The sequence below is a fragment of the Rosa rugosa genome, chromosome 6, assembly GCF_958449725.1.
Source record: "Rosa rugosa chromosome 6, drRosRugo1.1, whole genome shotgun sequence".
Classification (NCBI taxonomy): domain Eukaryota; kingdom Viridiplantae; phylum Streptophyta; class Magnoliopsida; order Rosales; family Rosaceae; genus Rosa; species Rosa rugosa.
Window position 1 is genome coordinate 28,146,840 of NC_084825.1, and position 25,877 is coordinate 28,172,716.

A 25,877-nucleotide genomic window follows, 5' to 3' on the forward strand; every position below is an offset into this window, starting at 1 on the left:
TTCATACTTCCTGTGTCATCCTAAACATTCTTTCACCCTTCCACCTAACAATCAGCGCTGCAATTCATAACGTGGGATTCTAACTATGGTTCTGTTTTCTCTTGAATGCATATGCTCGTGTGGATGTTGAACCAGGTAGCTTTTTGATACCCTCATATATTCGTGTGGCATCAAATAGTTGGTATCAACCACCGTTTCTAATCTGTCCGGTAACCAAAGGGATAGGTAGCAACTGTTTAGTAACCAAAGCTGGGCTGCTTGAAAAAGGTGGTTATCGGAACGGTAGGGATAGGTAGCATCATCTGATTAGGTTTCTTTGTTGATCTGTTTTAGATGACGCAGAATTATCGGATATTATGAGAGATACCGACCGAAAAATAGAAGATAGTAATTGTGAATGCCATCTCTCCTCTCCTTTCTACATTTACAAATATCACTTCCATTGCTAGCAGTAAATTATGTTGACAAGAGGAGTCGATTGTTCAAAATGATTTTTTAACTGCCCTTGGTGTTAGCTCAATTGGGTGAGGCGTTAGAATTAGGTTAGATTAGGAGTTCATTCTCTCTCGATGTAACTAAAATATATATATATTGTTGAACTAATAGAAAAAGGAATATAAAGCTTACGTGCTTGAGGGATAATTTTAAAAGACCATGCCAAACGATGTAAAAAAATCATAAAAAAATTCAAGTTTTATCAGACGTCAAATTCAAGTGTTCCTTACCGTCCCCAAAATTTGTCCCCTAAACCCTAATAAGTAACCATATTCACAGAAAGAAGACGATAAGAATCCCATGTCCCCTAAACCCTAATAAGTAACCATATTCACAGAAAGAAGACGATAAGAATCCCAAGACAACAATTTCGGAACCGCCGAAGCATTCTTCCGTTCATATCCTTTTCCGCCGTGAATCACCCTACCAGCATCCACAGTGCCAGAAGCTTTGTAGTCTTTGAGAAAAGGGTATGGAAAGCGACCGGGTCGAGGTCCGGATGTGAAGCTGGCTTCAAATACAAGCGGGGGACGACGGCGACCACGAAGGTGAGTCTCCCACTTGAGACTTTGTATCATCATTTTCTACTTCTATTGTTTTTACGTGTTTCTTTGTTATTGGATATTATAAAGAGACGTAGGACTAGGCTACACAGAAAAACACAGAAACAGTATCAGTCTTATCTCTTATTACTGCTACGAGGACTATCGTGGCTGCAAAAGAAAACCCTTTATCCTTTATCCTCTATCCTCTATATATATTATATTAGCATTGTGTTCTGGGATCTATTTGCGGCAGACAGACGAGGAGTGATCACCAAGAAAATAAAAGAAATGAATAAACTCAGTACTTGTCCTTGGGAAATGGCTTTCATTTGGGTAACGCTTGGATTGCTTGCACTTGTTTATGTCCTGCAACCCTGGGCATGGAGAAGCAAGCAGAGGTTGCCTCCTGGTCCGAGAGGGTTTCCCATTTTTGGAAGCCTCAACTTGTTAGGGAAGTTACCTCACAAAGATCTGCATCAACTGGCCAGAAAGTACGGTGACATCATGTACATGCGGTTAGGCCTTGTGCCAGCCATTATCGTCTCTTCCCCACGAGCAGCCGAGCTGTTCCTCAAAACCCACGACCTCGTGTTTGCGAGCAGGCCGCCTCACGAAGGTGCAAAGCATATTTCTTATGGCCAAAGGAGCTTGAGTTTTGCTGAGTATGGCTCTTACTGGCGTGACATGCGCAAGATGTGCACTCTTGAGTTACTTAGCAACCACAAAATCAACTCCTTCAAGTCAATGAGAAAAGAAGAGGTCGCCCTCATGGTGGATTCTATTCGAGAGTCTGCGGCCAAGGAACAACGTGTTTCGGTTGATCTGAGCTCCAAGGTGTCGTCTCTTAGCGCAGATATGACTTGCAGGATGGTGTTTGGGAAGAAATACATGGATGAGGAATTTAGTGAGAGGGGTTTTAAATCCGTGATTCATGAAGGCATGCAATTAGGAGCTGCCCCTAACTTGGGAGATTACATTCCTTGCATTGCTCCACTCGATCTCCAAGGATTGACTAAACGAATGAAGGCTGTTCACAGGGTCTTTGATGACTTTTTGGAGAAGATTGTGGAGGAGCATCTTCAATCTAGGGATCATGGAGAAAGAACCAAGGACTTTGTTGATGTCATGCTGGGCTTCATGGGGTCTGAAGAATCTGCGTACCAAATCGGACGCTCAAACATCAAAGCCATCATATTGGTAAGTGTATATACAATTAAGCACGTTCACATATCTGTTTTGGTATTCTTGTCTGAGATTCATTTTATTTTCTATTTAGGTTCCTTCTATTTTTTGTTTTTTTGCTGATACACTGTGTTCATATCCAGAATGACATTGCTTTAAGCTCTAATTTAGTATATTATATTTCTGATATAAATCCCAATGGGTGACAAACTGACAATAGTTTCTTGATCTGAATGATTCTGACTTAACGCTTTACTCTATATTCAAACAGTGTCATTAGTGAAAGGAGAAACATATTTGAGGATCTCTTTTCCACATTCTGTCTAACAACGGTGAATTTCTTTGCAGGACATGCTCGCCGCCTCAATGGACACATCGGCAACAACAATTGATTGGGCACTCTCCTAACTCATCAGGCATCCAGAGGTAATGAAGAAAGTGCAAATAGAGTTAGCAAATGTAGTCGGAATGGAGAGGATGGTGGAGGAGTCAGACTTGGAGAAGTTGGAGTACTTGGACATGGTTGTGAAGGAAACCTTGAGGCTACATCCAGTAGCACCATTATTGCTTCCCCATCAATCAACTGAAGATTGCACTGTTAATGGCTTCCACATACCCAAAAAGTCGCGCATTATGATAAATGTATGGTCAATTGGGAGAGACCCAAATGCTTGGACTGAAGCAGAGAAGTTCATACCTGAGAGGTTCGTGGATAGTAGTATAGATCTTCGGGGAAACCACTTTGAACTTCTTCCCTTTGGCTCTGGACGAAGGCATTGCCCTGGAATTCAACTAGGCCTAACGGTTGTCCATTTGGTGCTGGCGCAACTTGTGCATTGTTTTGATTGGGAACTTCCAGAAAACATGTCACCGAATGATTTGGATATGACAGAAGAATTTGGAATAACGGTTCCTAGGGCCAAGCATCTACTGGCAATTCCATCATATCGCCTTCACAAATGATCACAATGTGTATGTAATGGCTAGTTCCCACTTGTGGCGGGATTATCTTAATGTTCTGTTTTTCTATTCTATGTGTAGCATCTTGTGTTTGCTTTCTTTTGGATACGGGAAAGCAGTAATGAAGTAATATGGTGTAATTCAGTTAAATTTAGGAAGGCTGTTTTCTTCTTTGTTGAATTGGTGTTAATGGAGTATGTTTAGAGGTTTGCTGAATTTTTGTTCGCACTGTAAATTGGTTTAATGAGATAGATTTTTGAAGCTATTATCCAGAATAAAGGTCTCTATCTTTTTGGCATGTAGTGAAGGAAAATCTGCAAGTGCATTTTGAAGTGAGAAGGCTGCCTGGTGGTTTGGGACACACCGTTTGCCTGCAGAGGTGAGTCTCCTACTATAGATTTGTTATGAACTTTTGTTCTTCCATGAATTTTGGTAGTTTACATTTTCTTATTTTCAGATGTTTTAAATTTATTTCTCTGGTTCATGAAAACCAAAAGGTTAAGTTAAGAGTTCAATAGAAATATAACTGCATGCTAGAAAAATTGAAAAGTTTATATCATGAATTCATGATTAACTTTAGGGTTTACACTTAACAGTAGTCCTCGACTGCTGGAACAATTTGACAATAGGTATGGATGTGTGATATCCCTGTCTAAACCCAGGTTGGAGGATTTTTCCGGGTTTCGCATTTAGAACCACCGAGATAGACACTTTACTTATGGAGCAGGTAATTAGTTGAAATCAACCATCATCAAAACCCGTCTTAGTACGCCAAACTCAAATCTATCTAAAACAATCAGCCTCCACATACACACACTCACCACTATTTCAATGCATGTTAAAGTGTACATTCTCATTAAGATCACATTATGTAAAACAGTAGCAATTACCGCAATGACAACCCAACATCAAAAACATCATAACCAAAGCCTCACTCTTTATGATCAAGTACTCGATTTTGAAGAAGGTAAGTACCCATTCTCTCTTCATGACAAAACAGAAAGCATAGAGAGTGAAATTCTATATAATCATCATTAAATCCACATGATCTTCGATTCGTTACAAAGAAAGCAGAGAGAAAGCTGCACGCATATACTCATTCTCTCTTCCTGCAACAATACCGTTACTTCCAATATAGATAAGGAGTTGTAGAAGTATGTCCATAATCAGATGAAATTCCCACCACATCTGAGCAAACTAAAAACAAATACACAGAATAACAATGAGAAAGGAAAACTTAAATCTCTTTGCTACTTGTCCAAAATCCTTCAGAGCTAATGAAAAGAAGTCTCTTGGTACTTGACCTCTGACGATAGAAGTGGCTAACGTCTTTGATTCTCTTAAGCCCCCTCTGAAATTCCTCAACGTATACACACATCAATTCAGTATTGAATTTCAAAGGACCACCACCAAACTACTTCAGAAACCATCAAATATTTATAGACCAATCGGGAAATTAAAGATTCAATTTTGAAGAACCCACCAAGAAATTGAAATAGAGCTTACCTCAGTATTGGAAGTATTGTCGGCGCCGGACCCGAACTATTGATTTTGGCTCGAGAGTCGTCGATTTTGGAAGCTCAGTTCCCTATTTGAAAACTCGATCGTTCCCTTTCTCTCTCATCGTGCGAAGCAAAGAAGCATGCCCTCGCTCTCTTTGTGCTGCCCAGATTATACTTGTTGTGAAAGCGTAGTCACATTCAACAACAAAATTTTAATTTTATTTCATCAACGGTTTCTGTTGACCGCTGACGTCAGTTTAATCTCTTGAATTTTTTTGTTAATTTGCTCATCCAATACGTCATCATCTCTTCGTTGGACATTCTATTTTCCTCACCCAGTACGTCACCCCAGCCCAAACCTAAAATCTCCTCCCTCTATATATAGCATTTAACTCCATTGAAGGTAGCTCATACTTCCATATCTGTCTGTCTCTCACCTTTTACTAGTCGAACTACATTAAGCCTCAACACCAAAACCATCAGTTAAGAATCTGCAACAAAGAAAATACTGATGTCTAACGAGCAAGAACACCCCAGGAAGGCAGTTGGATGGGCTGCAAGAGATTCATCTGGTGTTCTCTCTCCCTTCAGTTTCTCCAGAAGGTAGATTGTCAACTAGTACAACACTTCTTCCTCTTCAGATTAAACCATATATAGTACATGTTTGTTTTATAGCTAGTTCTGAAGTTCAACCGATTTGATTGCAGGGAATCCGGAGAGAAAGACGTGACATTCAAAGTGTTGTATTGTGGGATTTGCCATTCGGACCTTCACATGGTCAAGAATGAATGGGGCTTCTCTACCTATCCTCTGGTTCCCGGGTACGTTCGACCTATTCCTAGCCTGCACACTCTTTACTAGTATAACTAGTAAAGGTGTTTACCATTTTATTTATATTACTGCTTGAACCCTCTTCAGTAATCTAATATGAACACAATTTGGCAATGCAGGCATGAGATTGTCGGTGAAGTAACGGAAGTAGGGAGCAATGTACAAAAATTCAAAGTTGGAGACAAAGTCGGTGTTGGATGCATAGTTGGAGCTTGCCGATCTTGTGATAGTTGTACCGACCATCTTGAGAACTACTGCCCCAAACAAATACTCACGTACAGTGCCAAGTACTATGACGGAACCACCACCTATGGCGGTTACTCTGACATTATGGTTGCAGATGAACACTTCGTACTCCGTATCCCGGACAACCTACCCCTTGATTGTGCTGCTCCTCTCCTATGTGCCGGAATCACAACCTACAGCCCGTTGAGATATTTTGGACTTGACAAGCCCGGCATGCATGTGGGTGTGGTTGGCCTAGGTGGTTTAGGCCACGTCGCTGTGAAGTTTGCCAAGGCAATGGGAGTGAAGGTTACAGTGATCAGTACGTCCCCTAATAAGAAGGAGGAAGCAGTTAAACACCTAGGAGCTGATTCGTTTTTGGTTAGTCGTGACCAAGATCAAATGCAGGTAATTATTTGAACAAGTTACATCTTTTACGGCTTTTAAGTGGATTATTCAATGAACAAGTTACTTAATGTTTGTTTCATTGATTAATTTGTAGGCTGCCATTGGTACCATGGATGGGATCATTGACACAGTTTCTGCACAACATCCTCTCTTGCCTTTGATTAGTTTGTTGAAGTCTCATGGAAAGCTTGTCATGGTTGGTGCACCAGAAAAGCCTCTTGAGCTTCCAGTTTTGCCTTTACTCATGGGTAAGCATGTAACTACGAGTAGTTGGCTTTTCCTGTTATCTTTTGCATTGTAGGATTATTAACAGAGCTAATGTTCGATTTAACAGGAAGGAAGATGGTAGCTGGTAGCGGCATTGGAGGTATGAAGGAGACACAAGAGATGATCAATTTTGCAGCCAAGCACAACATAACAGCAGACATCGAGGTTATCCCAATTGACTACTTGAACACTGCCATGGAGCGCCTTGCCAAAGCAGACGTCAGATACCGTTTTGTCATTGACATTGGAAACACACTGAAGGCTAGATCTTAAATTCTCCAAACCAGACTGTATCAATGAAGAAATAAGAACAGAAGCCCAGACTGATCTGGTGCCATAATCATTGTTGTTCTTTCTACAGAACATTTTTTGTTGTTCGCTATATTCATTCTTTTTCTTTTAAACTCTCTTATCCTCATCACATTATAAGCAGAATGTAATGTAATGATTCGAAATAAATGATTACATGAATAATTTACTGCCTTCTTTAATGATTTGATATAAATGAATATTTGAATAATGTTACTGCCTTCTTTTGTAATGTTATGTGCTATATAATCACTTCAAATTTTTGCTCTATCTCTAATCCCTACTCCTAATGTAAATTCATCAAAAACCAAAATTAAGAACTGAAAACTAATATCTGGTACAAAATACATGGAGTTATTAGCAATGATAGTTGACTTTAAGATTTAACTCTAAAGGTTGAATTTCTCCTCTATCACAATGTCAGAAACTAAAATTCAAGAGATTCAGTTTTAGAGGACCAGAACAACTACCAGAAGTGCCATATGCACTCCCACTAGAACAATCGATCGGGGTATGCTTTAGACATTCTACAACCAAAAACCTCCGCTTTTGCAGCTTTATTGAGAACGTTGTTGCCTCAAGAAGGACAGGAACATGTGCAGGAGAAATTATTAATGACATTAAAAAAAACATATTAAGCAAAACAGAGTATACACTCAAATAAACAAAAAGTATTATTTCAAATAAATAATGTCATCCTGATTTTATTATTATAGTATAACTTTCTAAGTTTTTCCTTGTTTTTCTTGTACTTTTTGTTCTATTGATCAATGACCGATTGAACTTTTGAGGTTTTGAATCTGAAATAGGTTTTGTTGTTATCTTTTAATTACCTTATGTCTCGACCATATATGAAGGTTTGGATCTTGATTTCCCTCCTAGATGCCGATCTACTTGCATCCAACACCAAGGTCCAAAGTCAAGACCCGGTGTGGCAGTATTGAGATTAATTTAAAAGCAGCCGTAGTTTTTAGCTTATGAAAGCTGCTATTTACGAAGTTTTATAAGCAGCAACTTAATGATGTAATTTTTGAAAGAAGCGATTATTTTTTAATTTCACAAAACACATTTTGTTTCTTAATTTATAAGTTAAGCAACTTTTTGCACAGCATAAGATGTGCAAAACTCGACTGAAGCCTATAGCTTACCAAATCTACAATTCTGAGCTGAGATTCCATGTGGTAACAACCAAAACATTAGCCACAATGTAATGCCAATGAGGTCCATAAGCTCATAAATCGATTGCTTAAGCCAACCAAATAAGCAAGGTTGACACCCATCAGTATACTGTAAGAGAGGTCGCACCAACCACCTCTAAACTTGGATCTAGAACGATTTTGCGAGTCTCTAAGAATCAATGTGAGAAACTTTCCGAATGGACATGCATGGACCCATCAGTATTCAATACTTTTTTAGTTTTTTTTTTTTAATTTATAAATTAAATTACGTAATTATGTATTGTAACATCCCGACCCGAATTAATAGAAGAGAAAAATAAGACAACACCATCTACTAGATCCATACCTGGATCAATATTGATTGTATCCATTATAATTAGAAAAATCGAAACCTTTGATTCACCAATCATGGTCACAACATGAACAATGATTACTTCACCGCCCCTGAAGAAACGATCAACACATAATTTTCAAGAAAAGATGATTGGACGATGTCTCTTTTCTGATGATCTAACCGTTGCCGCTGATGGCGATTCGGGAGGAAGGAAAGTAAAGAGATAGAAGCAAAGGTGGTTCGAGAGAGAGATCGAGTCTTTCTCTCTCAAAGGGACCTCCGGGTTCCAGTTTCTCCAACCTTCTTGATCCTCCCCCATCCACTTTATTTATGTAATGTACTAATATCGGCAAACAAATCAAGGGCTCGTAATTTGCCACATATATTTCTTTAACACCATGTTTGGATGGACAATCACATAATAAAATCCTTATTTGCTAAGGAAATGATGGATGACAATGAAAAAGAAAAGTTTCAAAATCCATTGAGATAATGAAAAAATATTCATTACGTCTTCTCATGGTCTCATGATCTTTAATGACTTGTCACTAATAATTTACGAACATTTTAATATATATATATATATATATATATATATATATATATATATATATAATTTGTTTTTAAAATGTCTCGGGTATTACAAACTCACCCGCTAAAAAAAAATTTCGTCCTCAAAATTCAGAATAGTATAGCATAATCCGAAGTCTATAGTAGATAGCTCTTGATCTGTCAGTCTGTTCATTGCACTATTCATCCAAAACACTACAATTTTACTTGCATAAACTAACATTCTGGTTTCCAATTACTAATATTATTGAAAACACTCGGGCAAATCTTACCCGTCCAATAATTTAGGAATCTGTGTTGCCAATGATAACACAATCTTATGATACCACATATTCTCTCTATTTCCTCTCTATACATTAGTGTGACAGGAAAGCATGTAAAGCGAGTTCCAGTAATTCTACTCTGTGATCAGTACCCTTGCAGGCTTGCATTTGCATGTAAGCATCATGCTTTCTAATCCCTCCTTGGTCCTTAGGACGCTAAATCTACTCCATTGTATGACACTAACATCGTATACTATATCTTATTCTCTGTAGTTCATGTGGTTCTGTAGTTCATGTGGTATAGAGCATGTGCCACAATAATATCACCTAAGCATAGCTTCTATTGCAATTTATTCACACTAGTGGCGAAAGGAGCAAACTCTGAATCATAATTCAAAGCGCAATTAGATTTTGTTCGTCTGAAACTGATAAGTTGGATATGCATTTTACCACGGAACTCCAGGTTGCAATATGCAACCATTTTTTTTTTCTTCTCACAGTTCAATTGACTGCCAAATATATTCACCAATATATATATTCACCCGTAATTACTAATAATTATGGATCATCTTCAGCTACTTCGGCTAAAGCCTTGGAACACATTCAGAAGCTATAGAACTCCTCAAGGAGCCAACTCAAATAGTTAACATATTGAATCATACTTATTCTTGTAATACTGACCATATCTGGTCTTGCAATATTCATTAAACCATATATATCTGATCCATGCTGGTCTTTGCTGTAACTATTACATACCACGAAAATTTGTCTAACTAAGCAAGATTATGTTAAATAATTTAACAAGGTTAATTCCTTTCCATATTTTTTTTAAAATTTTATTCTATTTTCTTTTCGTTTCCTCTGTCACCGGTTAGACCCAATACCTCTCGAATTAAGGCCATCGAGAACACCCCGAACAAGTAGACAACCTCAGATTAAGACCACCGAGGACACCCCGTACTAAGCGGATTCCCGATTGGGTTAAAGACCCTAGGGAGGCACAATCCCTACTTAATTATCCGCTCAAATCCACGAGCCCCAATTAGGTTTAGGGTCTTTCACCCAAGGGAACTCGATCCCTCCTTAATTATATCCCGGGCCTAACAGGATTAAAATTCCTTCCGATCACATAAGAGTCATTCATTGTCTTTAATTTTCTTTCATTAAACCATTATTTCAAATCAATTTCAAACTCACTTATATGATTATATCTATGAGCAGGTCATATATGCAGACATATACATCAATATAATGACTGATTTAACCAAGGCCAAGTCTTTTTTTTGGTCAATGATTGTATTAAAAGATCCAAAGGATAAAGTAAAATACAAGAGGTACATAGGCCCCCAGCAAAAGAGGCACATAGGCCCAGCAAACATAAAATAAAACCCACAATGGGTCAAACCCAGCTACCAGCCAAAAGCCCAAAGAAAAATTACAAACCATAATCCTATCAAACAGCCACCGAATCTGCTGCCGCTTGACCACATATAGAATCATATTGGATCAGAATCTGTATTACTTGCTGCAGCTTGATTACAGACGTGAACAAGGCTAAAGGCTTGATTTTCAGAATTTCCAGATTACTTGCACAAGTGTACTTATGGTCAGTTTCTTCATGTTTATGCTGCGGCAGCCTATAGTCGAACACATTTAAATTGGGCCGCATGAAAAGACCTTTCTCACCCATGGTATCTCACTTTATGTTCTTTGGGCTTTTTCCAGATGGCCGAATCCTATACGGCCCCGCCTCTAATTCTCCATTGCCTCTCTTTCTTCTTCCACCGCAACAGCAGCTCGATCAGTGTTTCTTCCCCCAGTCCCTCGCCGCTTTACACGGACCAGTCCCACAGGTATGTCTCTTTCTTCTAAATCATGCTTTCTTTCCTCACCCATGCTTTCAAATTAGATTGGAATACGTTTTTTTATTTATCCTCTAAATTTGATTTTTACGGTATAATTACTCAGTTATGTTTACACTGTAATTTGATATCTGGGTCTACATTCTTTGGTCTTTTCTACCCAGCCCGTCTCAAACCCCTTTTAAGTTCTTCATCCCGCACGGACAAGGCTGTCTTCTTCCGCGGCAGCTGCTGTGACTTGTCTGTCCTCCGCTCTTCCCACTCAGCCAGGTTCTTCTCTTTCTTCTATCTTCTCATTTCTCTTCCTCACCTAGTCACCTACCTTTTCATATTACCTTTTACTTCTCTTCTAATTTACACCTTTACGGTTTAATTCAGGATTTTAGAGGGTGTTCTGTTTACATTGTAATTTCTGGTTAGCTTGACTTTTCATACTGCAATTGAAAGTTTTCGGGATCTTTATCACTCTAGAAAAGAAGGAAAATACAAATATATGATGTTTCTTCTTTCCATATTGTAGTTGATCATGTAAAATGAAATGAAATTTAAGGCAAACGGACGCGCGCAGCGACATGGTGTTGGTGATGGCAATGCTTGGCTAGGTTCCGGTAGAGCTCAGGGCACGCCACCGACGTCGATTGGAGACGGAGGATATGAACCAGTGAGGACGGTGGGCACGTCGTGCACCGCCGAGCCAGCTATGCATATTGGTCGGAGATGTTGGTTGTTAGCTAGGGTGGATTTGGGCGAGGAGTGGACTGGGATGGGTTATGGGTAGAAGAGTAGGAGGAGAAATGTTTGTCGTTTATTTGTAGGAAGTCAAGTGCAGCTTTCTTTGGTCACTTTGTAATGAGGTGGAAGTGGAGGTAAGCACGGCTGCACGGACCGAGTAAGATTCTTTTGTAAGCTGAAACCAGATATAAATGCAACATAATGTTGAACACAAATAACACATAGATACATTTAATGGAGAACATACAACCGTACATACAATTAGAATTGCATAAGATCATTACACTCCATTATTAATCTTACATCTTTGGGAATCACACCTTGAAAACCAAGGTACGTGTTTGTTGAGGTCTTGTGCATGTGGAAGGAAATTAAGGTGTGGAAATTCTGGCTAGGAAACAAAGAGTGGAAGGAAATTAAGGCGTGAAAATTCTGAGGGACGGTCAAATTGGAGACAGATGGTAGGCCACCAAAGTTGATGAGCCCATTAAGATCACAAAAGCTAACTATCTCGAAAGTGACTAGTTGGGGCCGGGGCTAATGACAAAAGGAAAATGAAAAGTAGCACCCACATGGGACGTTGGCTGACTTATAGAAGGAAGCATTAATGGAGGTAACTACAAGGAAGCATCTTTGCATATAGAAGAACATTAGTTTTCCATCCACTGCTAATTAAGAAGATTAATTTCACCAATTTGAGAGAGAGAGAGAGAGAGAGAGAGAGAGGATCAGAAATATGGCTGAAGGTGTTGTTGTTGTTGCGGCTGAAGGGATCAAGAGCCTCGGAGACTTCATCATTCAGCAAGCGAAGTTCTTGAGCGGAGTCAGCTATCAAGTTGAGCTTGCAAAAGTTGAACTACACTTGATCCGCGGCTTCCTCAGAGATGCAGATGCAAGACAAGGAGAAGAAGAGGTAGTCCGCGTTTGGGTTAAACTGATTAGAGATGCTGCTTATGACTTGGAGGATGTCATTGAATCTTTTGCCTTGAAAGTGGCTTCCAGGAGGAGAGGAGGTACTGTGAAGATTGCTCTCAAAAGGTTTGCCAGCATCTTTAGTGAAGGAGTTAACCGATACAAGATTGGGTCCGAAATTGAGGATATTATGACCAAACTTTCTCATTTGAGGTCGAGTTTGCAAAGTTATAACATCAGGCAAATAAGTGGGGGTGATGGTGTCGGCCGTGTCGCTTCTTCTTTTAAGAGGCAACTAGACCGACGGCTAACTTATGCTCATGAAGTTGAAAGTCATACTGTTGGCTTAGAGGAAAACACAGATATACTAGTGAAGGAGTTGGTGAGAGAAGGAAAGCGTCACCGTGTTGTTTCTATTTGGGGGATGGGCGGCTCTGGAAAAACCACTCTTGCAAAACAGGTTTTCCTTCAAAATGAAGTTAAGCGTCATTTTGATTGTTTTGCTTGGGTCTGTATATCTCAACAATGGGAAGGAAAGGATGTATTGGAAGATATTATAATTAAACTCACTTCCCCAACAGCAGATAAAAGGAGAGAAATTTCCAAAATGAAAAAGGATGAAATAGCAAGGGAGGTCTTTAGTATCCAACGAGAAAAGAGATGTCTGGTGGTCCTTGATGACATATGGACTCAAGAGGCTTGGCATTCGATAAAAGCTGGATTCCCAATCAATGAGGAAACAGAGAGCCGGATATTACTCACTACTCGCAAGAAAGAAGTTGCCTTGCTTGCTTCCAAAAATGATCATCTCCACCAACCTCGACCACTAGATGACAACCAGAGCTGGGAACTGTTTGAAAAGATAGCGATGTGTGGAAGCGACAAAACAGGTATTTTTGTTTTCAGCCAACTAATGCATATTTATCTGTACTTTTCTAGCCTCGGGAAGTTTTGCATTCCATAGAACACCGTAGTTCATATGGGGGAATTCATTGAAATTCCTATAGAATCTAACGGAAAAAAACCCACATATTATTTTTTTGGGATTTTGTCCATTTACCCTAATTTTAGGTCATTTATACCACTTACCCCATTAAGTGTTTTTTTTTTTTAATTCCCCCTTACTCATAAAGACTCTAATAAGGTCTACCCTAATACCCAATTAAGTTTTTTATTTTTTATTTTTTGAGACTATTTTACCCTCACTCCTTTGTTACATAGAGAGAGAGAGAGAGAGAGAGAGAGAAGCCATAAGAGACTTCGCCTGAGTCTGGTCACTGGCCAACGATCGCCAGATTCCTGTCACCGATCACTGGCCATTGGACTTCTCTGAAAACTAAGTCGAATGTCTCTAAAGAGGTCGTCGGAGATCTCATAGGTCACCGGAGAGGTTTATTTCCCCCTCCCCCAATAAACTTTTATTGCCCCCCAATAGACCTTTATTGGGGGGCAATAGAAGTTTATGAAACTTCTTCAGAGGCCCCCAAAGAAGTCTTCAGAGATCTCATATGGGGCCGGAAAGGTTTATTGCCCTCCAAATAAACCTTTATTGCCCCCAATAGAACTTTCGGTCACCGGAATGAGAACTAATCTCTCTAAAATTAGACAAATAAAACTTTGATTAAGAAAAAAAATGAGGAAATTACATCAATTCAAAACATATATTGCCCCCCAGCAGCACTTTATTGCCCCTCGATAAAAATTTCTTTTTTCTTTTTTGTTTCCTTCTGGGCATTCTTCCCCCATTTTACCAACACTGGATGATTCATTAAAGACCAAAACAAAGCCTAAAGAAGAGACAAAAGTCAAAACAAAAACAAAGCCCTAAAATGAAACTTGTGGACATAAACAACAACGTGCATTCAATTCCCACCCATTATTTAAGACTCAAAATAAGCCCAGACACCAACATCTCCTCTTTTTCTAGAATAAATGCGACAAAATAGAATTCACCATCTCCCAGTGGCAATTTGTAACACCATAGCCTCCAAGCATTCATCTACTTCCACATAACAATAGCGGAACATAATCGATCACCCGTATCAACGTCTCATTACTCCATCCTTCCTAAACTAAAACCTTACATCACTCTAACTGGTGAGCTTAGAACTACCGGAGCCGGTGATAATGGCTGGAATTTCATTTCAGAAGATCTGAACCCGCTTCTGAGTGGAGGTGGTGGAGACCGACCAGATGTGGTAGGGGGCAGTGCGGCTATGGCGACCTGATGAAAGCCGGTTTCGGAATGGCGAAGGTGGGGTTGAGGAGGCCAATATAGTGTGATCGTCGGAGTCCGGAATCGAAATCAGGTCAGGATTTGTGTCCGCGACTACCTGCAGCTCAGGATCCGACAAAGGCCGGATGTTCGCACTCTTCGAGGCCGCACAGACCACAACCCCGTCATCATTGGCTGGAGCCTAAAAAACAGAGACGTGGACGAGCTTAAAGGAGCGGTGGAGTAGTAAATTGAGGAAGAAGATGACAATGGAGCAGAGGAAAACAGAGGAGCCAAGCTCTCTTCGCGAGTGGGCAACTGAGACGAGGCCGGAGAAGCGTTGAGAAACATGGTGACGATTTCGGAGAGAGCAAATTAGAGTTTGATGTGGGATTCAGAGGTTGAAGAAGAAGAGGGAATTTGAGAGAGAGAGAGAGAGAGATAGATAGATAGATAGATAGATAGATCGGGCTCCGGTAGAAGGGATGAGATAGAGAGGGAGTGGCAGTGGTTGTTATTTATTAATTAGGCTGAGGGCAAAATGGTTATTTACTGTTAAAGTGTGTAGGTAGGAACATGGTAAGTGAGATAATTTTGGCTCATTTTGGTGTTTTGGGTCAATGACCTAATTTTTTTCAATCTGCACCCAATTGTTTTATTTTATTTTTCTAAATTACATATATTACCACTATTTAAAGCTGATAAACATTAGACAACTAGCAAAATTAACGTTCTCTTTAATTACCTTAATTTTAGATTATTTTTTTTGGGTCCCATTATTATAGCATTTTTCCTTCTACTAATCATTAACGCTAGAATTATGGAGCCTTTCTTTACACTAGCCTTCCTGCACGCGCGTGCGGAAGTGCGGTGCTCGCACACCTCTTCATTCTGATTTTTGAAAAATGGTTGAATGAACTTGCAGTTGTTCCATATATATATATATATATATAATGAAGCACAATATGCTTGTACTAATACAAATTTGTTTTAAATCAATAACGTCATACATGAACTTTATTTGAAAGAGCATCGATGTTCAACAATTTCTACAATCCAGCAGTTCTAGGAGCTTTGTATCGCAACTTCCTATTATGAACTTCCTGCAAAACACACAATTGACAATATCAAGCATTCAAAATGGAAAACATTGCCTTAACTAAACCCCATCAAATTTTACATATTATGTTCCAAAACAGTAACTACACTCTCATAATCACCATCCTCTTTAATTAGTAATGCTTATTTGCTCAAATTCAATAACTTAAAGAACCATGTCAGCAAACTCTAATGACTATCTGTGTGTAGCATTGGATGCCTAGCTCAATGTGTTATGCTTTTCTGCTCAAATTATCCATTTTTACACACCATCGTATACCATTTGAAAATTCATAACTAATTTCAGAAAATTCCATTTTGGGTGATTCTAGTAGTTCTATATGACTCTTTAAGATGTCTACTAAAACTGTTTAGAAGGAACCGAACTCAAAATCCCAGTAGATCAGTACAGTTTTGCAAAAGTAAGTGACTGGGTCGAAATTCCAGAAAATCTGAAAATGGCTCAAATCCCTTTCCTTGGCCAAAACTTTTTCTCACCTAATGAAGCCACAAAACAAATAAAGTACTATATGAAAACAACAATCATCTTAGCAACAATTTCTTTTGTTCATAAAAAGACTGGATTCTTCAAAGCCAAAATAGTACTACATCATCTTAAATTCTCAAGGTCTTTGAAAGACCAATCACAAATAAACTTGTACCTCACACATCACATCACATCACATAAACAGATCACAGAAACAACATTAGGGATTAGAAATCTAACCTGTTTTGGTTGAGATTCTACTGCAAAACTCGCCTCTTCCACTGCCTGTAAAACAAAATCATGAAAACCCTTTCAATGACCTATCCAAATCAATAAAATCTTAATCTCGATCAAAATCAAAATCAAAACCAAAACCAATTCCCTACTTCTTCATATCTCTATAATCCTAAACCAAAATTAATTCCAGAGCCCACTCAAATCCAACTCTGAAACTCTAGAACAAAGAACCACGCAGGACCAAAATCAATTCCAGAGCCCACTCAAATCCAACTCCGAAATTCTAGAACAAAGAACCATGCAGGAATGAAAAGAAACAGAAATCAAAAGGAAGAAAATAAAACCTAGCCTTGATATCTTCGTCTCCTCTCGATTCATCTTTCCTTTCTTCCCTCTTCTGCAGTACGTTCTCTTCTCGATTTGTTTTTTTTTTTTCACCTCCTCGTTTTCTCTATGTCGAAGAAATCCTCAGAGATAGTGGAATTCACTACTCTCCTTAAGTTATCAGACAATCTCTTAATTATCGGTTAATGAAACTTTGGCTCCTGTTTCTTCCTCTTTCCTTTCTCCCCCTATACTCTTCTCGTTCTTTTTTACTCAGTGTCGGCAGAAGCCTCATGTCCGTCTCCTCTCTTTCTCTCTCCATGATCTACTACCTCACCATGCTTTCTGCATTTACGTTTCTAACCTTCCTTGCTATCTTCCACCTCAACCAAACCATGGGCAAAATTGGAAGTTCGAAAGTTTCCCCAAGATGAACAGTAACACCCTCTTCGCTTTATTAATAGAGATATATTTTTTTAAATTCAAAGGCTTTATAGATTTAAATGAATATGAGATTTACTTTTTAGTAATTTACTTTATATATTAAAGGTAGATTTTTTGTTTTTCATCAATTTACTTGCAACCTGACTTAAAGGTAGACGTTTAAGTATTTAACCAATCTAATAGGTTTTTATTTTAATTACAACCTAAAGATTAGACGCGTACGTTTAGCTAACCTCACTTCTGGGAATTTTCATATCAACCTCTTTCTTAGGTATTCTATCATTGCGAGTTGACCATATTCTTAGGTTGAAAATCTCTAACTTATCCCTATATGCATGCATCTATCGATTAGGTAACAATTAAGAATGAACAATGATCAAATTAATATGACAATACACAAAAGAAAAAGTTCAAATCTAGAAATAGTTACTTTACCATAAGAAAATTCGGGGTACAATGATGAGAAAAGAAAAGATTTGAAAAACTAAATCTCATGAATAACATACCTTATTAGTAGATATCATACTTTCTAAAGAGAATATGGTCATGAATGCAAAGATGATACACAAGTTAACAACAACAAATTTGAACTTCTTTCTTATGGTCTACATGAACTGAACTAGTATTTGTATAGTTTGAAATCATGGTGCTATATATAAAAGTTTTGCTCAGTGAAAATTTGAAATCGAAGCATGCATGAATTAAGCCATGAATCACATACTTTCAAAATGTTACTATTATACATCAACACTCTGTAAGGAAGGTTGCCTAAGGGTACATCAGGCATATAGAAAAACAAGAAGAAAAAAAATTAATTAAACATAAGGATTAATTCCAGTTTACCTACCTGAACTTTCACCCATTCTTCATGTTAGTCCCTGAACTTCCAATTTCATCAAGACTACCCCTGAACTCCCAATTTCCATCAGCCGTGTCCAATTTTCAAAGCTCCGTCCAATTTGAACGTTAAGTGATGACGTGGCAGGAGATGGAATTGCTAAATTCCTATACTACCCCTTGTCAAAGAAAAAAACAAAAAAAAAACTCTTCAATTTTCTTGGTATGCCTAAGCCGCACAACCTTAAGGTTAACACTGTTGTACATCTTCTCAAAGGTGAAAACCATGGCAGATCTAGACAAGCTTAAGATTTCAATTTCTAGATTATTTTGCCTCTCATGCCCATGCCATGTTAATCACGGTTGGGTTCTTTGAACTTAATTTGCTGCTAAGACTACATAAATTTCTTTTGACTTCGTCAACATGAATTTAGATTCCAACATGAACTCAGATGTCAACATGATCCCAGATTCTAACAAGAACCCAGATTTTATACAATTCCATTAGCAAAATCAATTCAAAGCAACCAAACGATATAAAAATAGAGCGACCCACTCCTAGAACAATCACAATGAAGACAACCCGGATGAAAATTCAATCCCTTTGGAAGCTGGAATTGAATCTGAGCCACAACCAAAATCTCCATTGTAAAAAGTAAAACCAGATTTACTCACAGTATGAAATATACCAAATCAGAGGAGCTTAATTAGTATACCTTGAGGCTCTCCACCACTCTGGAAACCATTTCGTGCTCGAGCCCGGCGTAAGTGTTCTTCTGATCACAGTGATGAATCAAGGTGCAATGACCAAAGTAAATCGATCTAGTACTCTGCCTTTTTGGACTGAGACGTCAAGGAGAGTTGGGCATCCTCGACCAAATCGTGCACGTCTGAAATCGTTGTTGACAAGTGGAGGTTTTGGCGTGATGGCGGTGAAGCAAGGAGGTGTGCCTCGTTTTGCAGGGATAGCGGCGCAAAGCTCTGAGTTCCGATCTATGGTCGGGGTTTTGGGGCTTTGGTCCTTCGTGCAACCCTTACTCCAAATATGGTGGTGGTGTGGCTCGATTTTCACCGGGGATTGAAGAATACCGAAGTGCAGAGCCAAGAGCTCCGGCGACGGTGCGTGCTTGGGTTTTCCGGCGTCGGTTCGTGATCAAACTTCTAGGTTTTGAGGTTCTAATTGATCTGAACATGTTGCTGATGAAGCTGTGTTGAAGAGATGACCGGAAATCGACGAAGGTCGCCGAGTACCACGGCGGAACTGTGATGTCTTCGCGTGGTGGCTGCAGGCGGTGTACTCCAAGGGCTAAGGCAGGGTGTCAGCAATCATTGCCCTCCGATCACTATCGACCTCCGCCAACCCCCGCATCCCCTTCGTCAATCTCCTCACCTCCCGAATCCTAACCTTCTAGATTGTCGGCCTCGCCATCCCCACCATCCATTCTCTCATCGAGGCCTTCATTGTTAGAATCGTGAACCCATTCAACTTTCTTTTCTTTTTCCTTCAGAATCGCCATTTTGGGTTTAGAGTTTTTCAGTGAGGGGGTGGAGGGAGGTGAAATGGAAATCGAGGTTAGATCAGGTCAGAGAGGAGAGAGAAGAGGTCGAAGTGGGATTAAAGGAAGAAGAAGATATATTTTTTTGTTCTGATATTTTTTTGTCTTGAAATGACCATTTTAGCCCTTACAGTGGGCCCTGGCATCAGATTTAACGTTCAAATTGGACGGAGCTTTGAAAATTGGACACGGCTGATGGAAATTGGGAGTTCAGGGGTAGTCTTGATGAAATTGGAAGTTCAGGGACTAACATGAAGAATGGGTGAAAGTTCAGGTAGGTAAACTGGAATTAATCCTAAACATAAACACTTTACAACGATGGTTGCCTACGTGGATTAGGTGTAGATTAATAGAAAAATATGCTTGGGTTTTTCCCGATACCTCTTTAGAAAATTGGGTTTATATCTAATTTTTTCTTTTCATATATATGCAATTGTTTCTAACTTTTTGTTTCAACATATCATATGCATGTTGTAAATGTTATAAATTATATGCAAGAACAGCAATATTATATGTTCAAGCATATGATGACATTCTATCTACACAGAAGTAAATATGACAATCAGTTTTCAGTAATGACTAAATCTCTCTTACTGAAGTACTGCTTCTTTTCTTTTTCAGACTTGGAAATTTATGCAAAGAAGAGAGAATTAGGAAAGAAGATGCTTGTACATTGTTCAGGTTTACCATTAGCCATCAATGTGCTCGCTGGTCTTCTTAGTAGACGAGAGACGATTGATGAGTGGGACACAGTACTTCTTAATGTTGGTGTATACATAATGAGAGGCATAAATGTCCTTGAAAGTGAAAAGACAGGTCAGGAGTGTGGTGTTTCAGGTGTCTTGTCATTGAGTTATGATGACTTACCATCTCACTTAAAACTATGCTTTTTGTATTTAGCCCAATTTCCTGAGGATCATGAGATACGGGTAAAAAGACTTACTCAATTATGGATTGCAGAAGGATTTATAACTTCAACGTCAGAAATGCATGTTTCAGTGGAAATTTTGGAAGAATTGTCATATAGTTGCCTAGTTGAATTGGTGGAAAGATCTATGGTTCAAGTTGTAGAATATGGTTTAAGTGGGAAGGTGAAAACTTGCGGTCTCCATGATTTTATGCGAGACTTGTGCTTGCAAAAGGCAGAAGAGGAGAATTTTCTCCGAATTATTAACTTTTCTACGGGACTGGTATCTAAGACACCACTAATTGGCAAGGTTCGAAGACTTGCCCTCCATTTGGACGAAAATGTTAAATATGATTTCAGTATAGATGGAAGAGATGAGCACATTAGGTCTCTATTATACTTTACCCCAAAAGGGTTTGCCCAAAAGTGGAACAAAAAAGTAATGCGATCAGTATTCAATGACTTCAAATTGCTTAGAGTTCTGAAGTTTGAAAAAATAGAGAGAGAATTTCAGTTACCGAAAACGATTGGGAATCTAGTCCACTTGAGGTTTCTGAGTCTGAAGCATAGTGCATATAGTGGGTTGCCATCATCTGTATCTAATCTAGTACTTTTGCAAACTCTAGATCTGCGGTATAATTATTATTTATATGAAGGATCTTGTTTTGGTCGGGAGAGGGCAACCAGAATCAGAAATGTGTTTTGGAATATGGAGCAACTGAGGCACTTATATTTACCTTGGCGTCACTATATAAGTGAACAGAAACTCTCATTTGCAAGGCTGCGCAATTTGCAGACGTTGGGTGATCTTCCAATTGAGAAATGTGAGTTAAATGATCTTGTTCAGTTAAGCAATCTAAAGAAAATATCCATAATCGTATCACAGCCTAGTCACTTGGAAAAGTTCAAGAACATGTTGATATCAAGAAGTATAACATATGAGCATCTTCGATCGCTATCTTTGAAGCTAAACCGAGATGATAATGAGGATATAGCAAGAGATATAGTGTTAAGGTGTCCTTATTTATACAAACTGCGACTGCTTGGGAAAATGACGGAGTTTCCAAAAGAGCTCCTGGGCTATCCAAAACTCACCAAGATAACGCTGGTTAGTACAGAACTGAGATGTGACCAGATAGAAATAGTGAAGATGCTGCCCAAGTTAAGGGTGCTTTACCTGGGTAGTAATGCTTTCAAATCAAAAACAATGGTTTTCTCCCCAGGAGGCTTTCCTCATCTGGAATTTCTTACACTAAGTGCTTTGTTTATGTTGAACGAGTGGAGGGTGGAGAAAGAAGCCATGCCTAGTCTTCAGAGATTGCATATTGAATGGTGCCTACAATTGTGGGAAGTACCAGATGGGCTTCAGCATATTACTACCCTCAAGGAATTAACAATCAATGTGATGACCAGTAGATTCTGTAGTAGGGTTGGGGAAGAAGGAGAGGATTTCTACAAAATTAAACATGTGCCTTCTATTATAATCACAAATATTCAACCCGACTACAAGAAAGACAAGGAGCCAGAAATGGAGGAAGCAGCAGGTGCGTCTCGAGTAGTTGCTAATGACTATGAGGAATCAACTGTGGATGGTATGTGACTAATTGACTTTGTCCGTTTTATAATAGCATAGCCTCATATATTGTGATCAAATTAATATTTTTATTAATTAAATTTTTTTCTTTTATTCCTGGTGTATGGTGATGTATCTTGATTATGAATAGCTCCTCTGCCTCCTGAAGAAAAAACAGAGGAAATACAAGCTGCATCCACTCCTTAATTAGTTAAATTAATCCACAAGTTCGACTTTAATTATATATGGTCAGTCTTTTCTCCCAGTGCCTGATAACACCCACATATATTTATAGCTGTTTGTGTTTCACATAGAATCAGACTAATGTGATGTATATATCTGGTGTGTTACTCGTTGCAGCTATTACAACAGATGTGAACAAGGCTATACGCTGTATGCAGTGCTAGATGTCCCAGATTTGTATATATTTGTAAATTGTAATCCGTCCAACAACGTACTTTCTTCGCAGATGGATCACCCTTTCATTTTCAGAATTTCCAGATTACTTCACCTATAAGCTGTAAGCAAAATAAAAGTTGTAATTTCATTGTGTATACATCAACATCTTCTGGGACGCTGAATATCATTGTGTATACATCAACATTATCTGTGAACACAGTACTTCCTTACACTCCTTCCTTTAGGTGAGCAACTCTGTAAAAATATTATTACAACCAATCCTGTTGTTTTAAGCTACTCCAATATTGTACTAGACTACTTATAATCATCACCTCTGTAATTAAATAGATGTACTGCAGCACATTTTCCGTAGATTTTTTGCACATATTTTTTTCTTCCCATCATTTTCCATGTGCTCAGACCTGAAAAGTTTATCTAGCATTGGCCAAAACACATGCAATAGCACAAGCATACAACTATCTCCAGAATATGCACTCTGCCCTGATGTTACAAGATGGTTGAATACAGTTCCCATCCTGTAAATCTCTCCAGCACCAGCATTCAAAATTTGTGTATAGGTGGCAGGTTTTTGTCGGAGGCCAATTTTCTCAATCCTATCATCACGAGGCCAATTTTCTTCTTCAACTTTAGAGTTCAAGAGACTATGGTTATAGATCTTAATCATAGCAGAGACAAGAAACTCTCAAAAGCTCTTCTAACATCTTGATAATTGAAATTCAAAGTAGTGAATACCTGAGACAAAGAGGTTTGAGTCATTTTATATTTTGTGCCTTTATTGCTCAAGTGTTGAACAACTCTAACAGTAGCTTTTGCCAACAAATCATCTGACAAGCTTGAAGCAAGTGATGCGATGCATGACACACTTTTCTTCCCCACGTTTATCTGATTGGAGCTCAACTGAGACAAGAGAGCACCCAACAGCAGCTCATGGTCGGTTGCCATAATATCGCCAAACTTATGAAGGGCATAACATAAGATATCAGGACATTCACATTTTATCTCTGTGTTCATTCCCCGGGCAGTACTTCCTTTTATCGACTGCGGTAAAATAGACCCAAGAATAGACTGTGCACTTGATTGAGTAGAAACTTCAGCAACCATAGCCTTCATAGCTATGCTGGCAATGTCACGATGCTGATCCTTCTGCTTTAGCAATCTCTCACAAAGTTTATTTGTCATCTCCATTTGACCCTTAATGTCAAAGATGTGAGCCAATTCCCTAAGAAGCTTCATGAGGCTTGATTTGTAATATGAGAATAATTGATCATGAGTTCCAACTAGGACAGATGCACTGATAAAAATTGCACACACTGCAATTAGTTCCAGTATATCAGCTCTGCCAAATAGCTGCTCAGCGACTTGTTTTGCAAACTTTGTGAGTTTCAATGGTTCCAAAGAAACAGCACCGAGGGAACTATCACCAACATCTCTTCTACTTGTTTCTTCCTTGATTCCAGCATTAATGTCCCTGTTCTCCAATGGCATCAACAAACCACACAAACAATTGAACAGATTCTCCAACATCTCCGCCTCATCAAGGCTCTTGGGGTCCTTGGACTGGTACATAGTTTCCAGCAATGCCTCTTTTTTAATGCATAGTCTGCTTCCTTCATCATCAGTAACCACTTCTTCATCTGAATCTGTCACAATTTGCCCATCAACGCTCTGAAAATCATCACTATAACTTTCACCGTCAACATAACTCTCTGTACTGTCATTTTCCCCTTCATCCTCATTATCATCTTCACCATAGGCATCTTCAAGTTCTTTTTCCTCTCTCTCATGGAAATCGACTCTTATATTTCCAACTGAATTATGATTATGGGATACCAATTCCCCATACCCTGCAGAAGAACCATCTCTAAAGCTAGTATGTTGAGCATCATTCCTCCACACTATACTGGTGGCAACATCACTACCGTAACTATCAGAAAATTCCACTCCAGTAAAACCTCTAGCAATATTTTTATCAAACATTTAACACAAGTTCTTCAGCCATCACCGCTGTAGTAGTGTGCTCACTATGATTTCCATTAACAAAAGTAGTGGTAAAATTCTTATTCAAGCCCAAAGTAACTTCATGAGGACTAAGTTTTAAGTTGGGTTTTTCAGAAATCGGTATACCTATCGATGACGCCGACAACGTTGATGACGAACCATTAGCTACTGTAAGAGTGACGGATCCCGCAGGTAATGACCCAAACTTCAATGGACTCGAGGCCGATTCAGTAACCGGAGCTTTAGGACCCAAATGCAACTGTCCGAGCTCCTCCAAAATCTGAGCCCTGAATGAGGATTGCCTTGCGCGGATGGCCTCAAAAGAATCCTGCATCTCCAAAATCCTCGGGTCCATTTGATTTTCATGTACTCGGTCAGGTGCCAGTGAAATTGGACGTTGTTGCTCATAAGCAGGAGGTGGAGGAGCAAATTGGTTTGTGGGAATAAAATGGGGTTGGGTAGGTGGGTAATGCTGATAGATTTCACTTGGAGTTGGAGGATGTTGACATGGTGAATGGAAATTTCTCGGGTGTTGCAGAGGCTGAGAAGTGGTGTAAAAGAGGTGATTAGGGGTTTGTGGTAGTGAATAAACGGAATGGGTCATATGAGAATGGATTGGGGAAACGGAGTGGGTGGAATCGACCATACTACTAATCTGAGTGTGAAATTGAGGGTTTTGGGTGAACGATTGTGAAGGCGGTGATGGTGGGTAGTATTGCGGTGGTGGAATCTGTGGTGTATACGAATGCGAATAGAGAGAGAAACCAGTGTATGTACCAGTAGGTTGAGCAGAACTGCCGTCCAACACCGCCGTTCTCGTCGGAGCAAAACCAGGTGAAACCCGATATTGCGCCGCCGCAACAGACAGCTCCGGTGGCCCTTGCCCCATCGGCCCAATCGATGGGCTCTGATACCACATAATAGGACCCTAAACTAATAAGAAATGGAAATTGCAGAGAAAAGTAAAACTAAACTTCATTCATTTCAAGCCTACCGAATACCGATGAGAAACTGAGCTATATAGTCCCTTACAATCAACTCATCACTAGACCAAAACGACACCGTCAGCTTGCATAAATCAGTAACGGGTCATAAGGATGGGCTGGGTAGTCATAGTAAGCCCAATGGGAACTGGGGTCCTAACATACGTGTATCTACTAGCTAGCTAACATACGTATATTTTTTTAACATTATTTACACTAGCCT

At 39.2% G+C, this 25,877-nt stretch overlaps 3 protein-coding genes, 2 long non-coding RNA genes and 1 pseudogene across 8 annotated transcripts; 3 read left to right on the forward strand and 3 right to left on the reverse strand.

The window, feature by feature from the left end:
• Window positions 1-221: 221 nt before the first annotated feature.
• On the forward strand, window positions 222-6,901 carry LOC133713414 (probable mannitol dehydrogenase). Of its 2 annotated transcripts, XM_062139433.1 has the most exons (7): window positions 222-1,043; window positions 3,486-3,561; window positions 5,132-5,287; window positions 5,392-5,505; window positions 5,635-6,148; window positions 6,243-6,396; window positions 6,483-6,901. In XM_062139433.1, exons 3-7 carry the CDS (start codon window positions 5,196-5,198, stop codon window positions 6,686-6,688), a joined length of 1,080 nt encoding a protein of 359 aa, XP_061995417.1. In that variant the 5' UTR covers window positions 222-1,043; window positions 3,486-3,561; window positions 5,132-5,195; the 3' UTR covers window positions 6,689-6,901. The 2 variants fall into 2 exon arrangements, with proteins under 2 accessions (XP_061995417.1, XP_061995416.1); XM_062139432.1 differs by lacking the exons at window positions 222-1,043; window positions 3,486-3,561 and having other exon boundaries at window positions 5,050-5,287.
• LOC133713411 (cytochrome P450 71AU50-like) lies at window positions 1,037-3,358 on the forward strand (annotated as a pseudogene).
• LOC133713415 (uncharacterized) lies at window positions 3,987-4,830 on the reverse strand. 2 transcript variants are annotated; one of them, XR_009848006.1, is made up of 2 exons: window positions 4,689-4,830; window positions 3,987-4,533 (listed from the first exon to the last, which is right to left on the reverse strand). It is a non-coding gene; the product is annotated as an uncharacterized LOC133713415 (long non-coding RNA). The 2 variants fall into 2 exon arrangements; XR_009848007.1 differs by having other exon boundaries at window positions 3,987-4,596; window positions 4,689-4,822.
• Window positions 6,902-10,876: 3,975 nt separating the features above from the next.
• Window positions 10,877-22,733, forward strand: LOC133713408 (putative disease resistance protein At1g50180). 2 transcript variants are annotated; one of them, XM_062139415.1, is made up of 4 exons: window positions 10,877-11,201; window positions 11,452-13,465; window positions 20,395-22,272; window positions 22,405-22,733. In XM_062139415.1, the coding sequence occupies exons 2-4, from the start codon at window positions 12,400-12,402 to the stop codon at window positions 22,458-22,460; spliced, it is 3,000 nt and encodes a 999-aa protein (XP_061995399.1). In that variant the 5' UTR covers window positions 10,877-11,201; window positions 11,452-12,399; the 3' UTR covers window positions 22,461-22,733. The 2 variants fall into 2 exon arrangements, with proteins under 2 accessions (XP_061995399.1, XP_061995398.1); XM_062139414.1 differs by lacking the exon at window positions 10,877-11,201 and having other exon boundaries at window positions 11,261-13,465; window positions 22,405-22,501; window positions 22,614-22,733.
• On the reverse strand, window positions 15,715-17,780 carry LOC133718481 (uncharacterized). The gene is made up of 3 exons (XR_009850320.1): window positions 16,957-17,780; window positions 16,616-16,660; window positions 15,715-15,893 (listed from the first exon to the last, which is right to left on the reverse strand). It is a non-coding gene; the product is annotated as an uncharacterized LOC133718481 (long non-coding RNA).
• A 135-nt stretch (window positions 22,734-22,868) lies between the features above and the next one.
• LOC133713412 (uncharacterized) lies at window positions 22,869-25,717 on the reverse strand. The gene is made up of 2 exons (XM_062139430.1): window positions 23,406-25,717; window positions 22,869-23,266 (listed from the first exon to the last, which is right to left on the reverse strand). Exons 1-2 carry the CDS (start codon window positions 24,648-24,650, stop codon window positions 23,261-23,263), a joined length of 1,251 nt encoding a protein of 416 aa, XP_061995414.1. The 5' UTR covers window positions 24,651-25,717; the 3' UTR covers window positions 22,869-23,260.
• Between the last annotated feature and the right edge of the window lie 160 nt (window positions 25,718-25,877).

Coding starts and splice junctions, on each gene's coding strand:
- LOC133713412 (XM_062139430.1), bottom strand. CDS start 24,650: ATGTTTGATAAAAATATTGCTAGAGGTTTTACTGGAGTGGAATTTTCT.
- LOC133713414 (XM_062139433.1), top strand. CDS start 5,196: ATGTCTAACGAGCAAGAACACCCCAGGAAGGCAGTTGGATGGGCTGCA. Junction 5,288..5,391: donor CCCTTCAGTTTCTCCAGAAG/GTAGATTGTCAA, acceptor ATTTGATTGCAG/GGAATCCGGAGAGAAAGACG. Junction 5,506..5,634: donor ACCTATCCTCTGGTTCCCGG/GTACGTTCGACC, acceptor TTGGCAATGCAG/GCATGAGATTGTCGGTGAAG.
- LOC133713408 (XM_062139415.1), top strand. CDS start 12,400: ATGGCTGAAGGTGTTGTTGTTGTTGCGGCTGAAGGGATCAAGAGCCTC. Junction 13,466..20,394: donor GTGTGGAAGCGACAAAACAG/GTATTTTTGTTT, acceptor TTTCTTTTTCAG/ACTTGGAAATTTATGCAAAG. Junction 22,273..22,404: donor TGAGGAATCAACTGTGGATG/GTATGTGACTAA, acceptor GATTATGAATAG/CTCCTCTGCCTCCTGAAGAA.